General features: G+C 39.1%; 1 protein-coding gene across 1 annotated transcript in view; it reads left to right on the top strand.

Moving 5' to 3' along the window:
• The first annotated feature begins 2,502 nt into the window (after positions 1 to 2,502).
• LOC112140462 (gastrula zinc finger protein XlCGF57.1) overlaps positions 2,503 to 3,948 on the top strand; it is an 18,222-nt gene continuing 16,776 nt past the window's right edge. The window contains exon 1 of the mRNA XM_024263422.2: positions 2,503 to 2,935. Within this exon, the coding sequence (XP_024119190.1) occupies positions 2,791 to 2,935 (145 nt within the window). The 5' untranslated portion in view covers positions 2,503 to 2,790. The remainder of the gene's footprint in view (positions 2,936 to 3,948) is intronic.

Raw genomic sequence — 3,948 nt, 5'->3', positions numbered from 1 at the left:
TGCAGTCACTATTTTTTGTTCAAAACAATAAAATGTTAACTGATCACAAGGAAAGTGTTTGAATTGAATTGAATGCCTTTATTGTCATTGCAGTTACAATGAAATTTCGGTTACAACTCACTTTTTCAATGTGGACATATTTATACACAGTAATAAATATATAAAATATAAGAAAGATTTCAATAAAAAAGGGTCAATTATGTACAAGAAATGAGGGGAGGAATAAAGTGACCAGAGCAGACGAGTGTGCAAAGTCGCCTATGAATGTGCAAAGTATCAAGGGTTATGGTTGGAAGTGAGCGTTTAGTACAGCCACAGCTCTTGGGAAGAAGCTGTCTCTCAGTCTATTTGTCCTGGCCGGTACCGCCCTGTACCGTCTGCCAGAAGGAAGCAGCTTGAATAGGTGATGACCGGGGTGGGTGTGGTCCTTCTTGATGTTCCTGAATTAAAGAAGTACACAAAATATTTCTAGTGCTGTCATTGTAACACACACTTAAGCAACATACACATTGCATGAGAATAAACTACAACCACATACCATTCAAGAGATGTAGATTTAATTCTAATAATTTAAAGCAACACATTGTTATTTAGTGGCTCATGTTCAAGAAAAATATTGCGAAAAAGTTAAGCATTTATGTCAACCAATTCAAACAGTGAAACTCATATTTAATCAAATCATTATGCACACATTAAAACTTATTAATATTTTGTTTCATGTGGCTAATAGATTATTATAAACCCCAAAACCTCCAGTTTTAAAATTAGAATCTAACAGAATAATAAAAATGATGTTTTCAGCACACACATTAGACTTCAGAAAACTGCTTATTTCTATGCATACAATACTCACTTCTGCCTCTATCTAATGGATTTACAGCATCGATGTGCTGTGGTAACAACATTTCGGAAAATAAAACCAGTATCTCCAAAGACCTTGTCAGCAGAAGGCAGTGTGAAGTGCCTTAGAACTTTTGTATTCCACTGACTCAGAATGAGACAATTTAGAGCAGGGGTCTCAAACTCGTGGCCCGCGGGCCATCTGCGGCCTGCGGGGTAATGATTTCCTATGAAAGATTACTGTTCGTGCGGTCTGCAAGGCTGATTTGAATGGCAGTTGTTGTGTGCAGAGCTGAACGAACCAATCACGGTGAGGTATATGACTCTGGAGGGCGGGTCATCAGCGGGCTGTCCGGTACCTCCTCATTCACTCATTCATTCATTCGTCCAGTCAGCTGGGCGGAGGAGGACCTTCTGCTGCCTCACAGATGAAGGTGGAGGAGGAGAGAGACTGTACTGGAGCTCTGGACCAAACCCTGTGATGGACTCCCAACATCTCTATCAGGCTGTTTCCAGCATCACTGTTTCATCTGAAGAAGCTCCAGGCTAAAGGCTTCATTGTTTCAGGACTACAAGAGTTGTGGTCTTAAAGCGTGTAGATAAGGACACATCTACAACTTTAACGATCAAGCATGCCTGATCACTTTTCGAGAAAAATGTGGTGTGGTAGGGATTTGCTTGGTGTTTTTTAACAATAATGAGACTTGGGATATTTTGAGATTATATATGCTGAGTTAATGAGAAACTGCTATTGTTTGTATGGGATGTTTTCGTGTACTTTATCGTTAGTCCCTGCCTGCCTGCCTTTGCAGCTTCCCATCAAGGCAAACTCCAACTGTAACCCTTTTTCTACAACACCACAAACCAAATAAATAAACATTCCATACTGGTCAATAGAACTACATCCAACATTTTGCTCTGTAATGTTTGTGGATAAAGAAGGAAGCAAAAAACAGACTGCCGATATCGTGAAAAACACATACAACATGATCCGTTTTATGTGTGTCGATGACACTGACACATTGGGGCTTTTCAACTTTTAATCTCGTGTCATCTTATAGTTTTCATGAGCAGATTAGGTTAGCTAGTTTGCAGTTCTTTGCTTTGTAGTTGCTATAAATTGAAACGAAAACATTGCCCTTTTTTAATGTAATATGCTTCCAAAGTTTATGTTTTAGCTTACAATTATTTTTTATAATTATTAAAGACAATTGTGAAAATTATTTTTAGGATTTTGCCTGCTTGAACCAACAGGTACTTCCTGTGTGGAACGTGAGGGGTGGAGTCACTCAGTCCACTTGTTTATACAGTCAATGCTCCAGTGTTTATATTCCTTCGAATTGGGGATTAACATCAATCAGGTTATTCTGTAGCAGATTAACACATTACTTTTCCTAACACATTAATATGAAGTGACGCAAAGCCACTTTTCTGCTAAACGGCGAATCGCCTGAATTTATGTTTATTTGTGTTAGAAGTTACGGCATGTCAGAGGGATTAGCAAGATTTTTACAGAGACAATGATTCAAGTTTTAAACCAAAGTAAAGCGCATCTACTTAAAACACGATTTTTTAGGACGAAAAATAGTATGTTGAGAACGAGGGTGGGGCGAACCTTTGATTCTGAACTTCCGGCTAATGATGCCCGGACGCCATTTTGTTGTCTACGGTAAGCTCCTCTTTGAGGGCGAGGCGTTAGCACCGTTAGCTTTTGTTCGTAGAACGATGGTGATTCGTTCGGACGTCTGTGAGGTTTGTGGACAGAAAGGACGATACGTGGTTCGGTTCCGAACAATCCTCTTTAGCTAAAGTGTCGTAAATGAGTGAATGCGTGTTGAACGTAAAGACAACGTGGCTGTGATTGTGAGACTAGCAGATGATCGGAGCTGCTGCTGTTCAGAGGACTTTGGTGTTTGTTGGAGCTGAAGATCTTTTGCAGCTGCAGGAACAATGTCTTCAGAACCTCAGGAAGATTCTGACAGAGGACATCTTTCTGCTGCTGAAGGAACCATCGTCCAGAACCAGGAGGAGCTCTGCGGTCAGAGCAGAATGATGGATTCCAACTGGAACCCGCAGCTTCAACTGCATGTTGTAGGTATGTTCACTGCATCCACCAGCAGACAAATAGATCATTTAAGGTCTTTGTTTCCCCCAGTTGAGCTGCTATCTGGCCTAAAACTGTCCGACTCCAATATTTTTCATCGCTTTTGTTTCACCGCTAATGTTAGATTGAGGTCGTGAGGGGCTGCAACGACGAGATAAATTTCTAGAGATGACATTCTAGCTTGTTCTGTATGCAAAGTTGGACGCCATATTGGAATGGTATAGATGCCTGTTTACTACTGTGTTACAGAGTTGGAAAAAACTAGAATGTGACTTTTCACTTGTAAATTATTGCCGTCAGCTGGTAAAGGAGAAATCCTAGAAAATATTTTAACAAGATCTGAGTGAGTTTACTCTCAATAGTGAACATTTAGGCAGTCTACAGTGAGTCTACCCTCTGAACCGAGGTGAAGTTAGTTGGATATTGGTTATTCGACAGACATTCGCTCTGGGCATAGTTAGGGACTGTCATCAAATTAGATTTTACCATCAACAAATAAAGGTTTTTTTTCAATAGCTTTTAGGTTTTGTATCAAAGGTCGATTGACCTTTGATACATTTTCTATTTTTGGTCATTTTTTTTACTGTAAATGTACGCGTTTTCTTCAATAGCTTATAGGCTTTTATACCTAATTGGTCCAAATTTCTCTAAAATACTAAAGTTTGATCAGATCTATCGGGGTCAGCAACTTAGATTCACTTTGGATGCTTTTTCTATTTTTAGTCAATTTTTTACTTTAAATTTTCCTGTTTTTCTTCAATAGCTTTTAGGTTTTTATACCTAATTCGCCCAAATCACTCTAGAATATTAAAGTTTGATCAGATCTAAAGTAGTTAGGGCAAAAATAGTTGTCATTCTGCTATTCATTTCTCTAGAACTCTATGGGATTTTGGCTACTTGGAGCCAGCTGGTACTTACTCTTTAAAAGGAATGTCAGAGGGTTTTCTCAGTGCAGTTCTTTTATACAGTCAAGGATTAGAATTGCAGTGTTCCCCCACTTATTT

This window comes from Oryzias melastigma, unplaced genomic scaffold (assembly GCF_002922805.2).
Source record: "Oryzias melastigma strain HK-1 unplaced genomic scaffold, ASM292280v2 sc00317, whole genome shotgun sequence".
NCBI lineage: Eukaryota > Metazoa > Chordata > Actinopteri > Beloniformes > Adrianichthyidae > Oryzias > Oryzias melastigma.
Note: the sequence above shows the minus strand (reverse complement) of the source record. Positions and strands in the feature narration are given on the sequence as shown.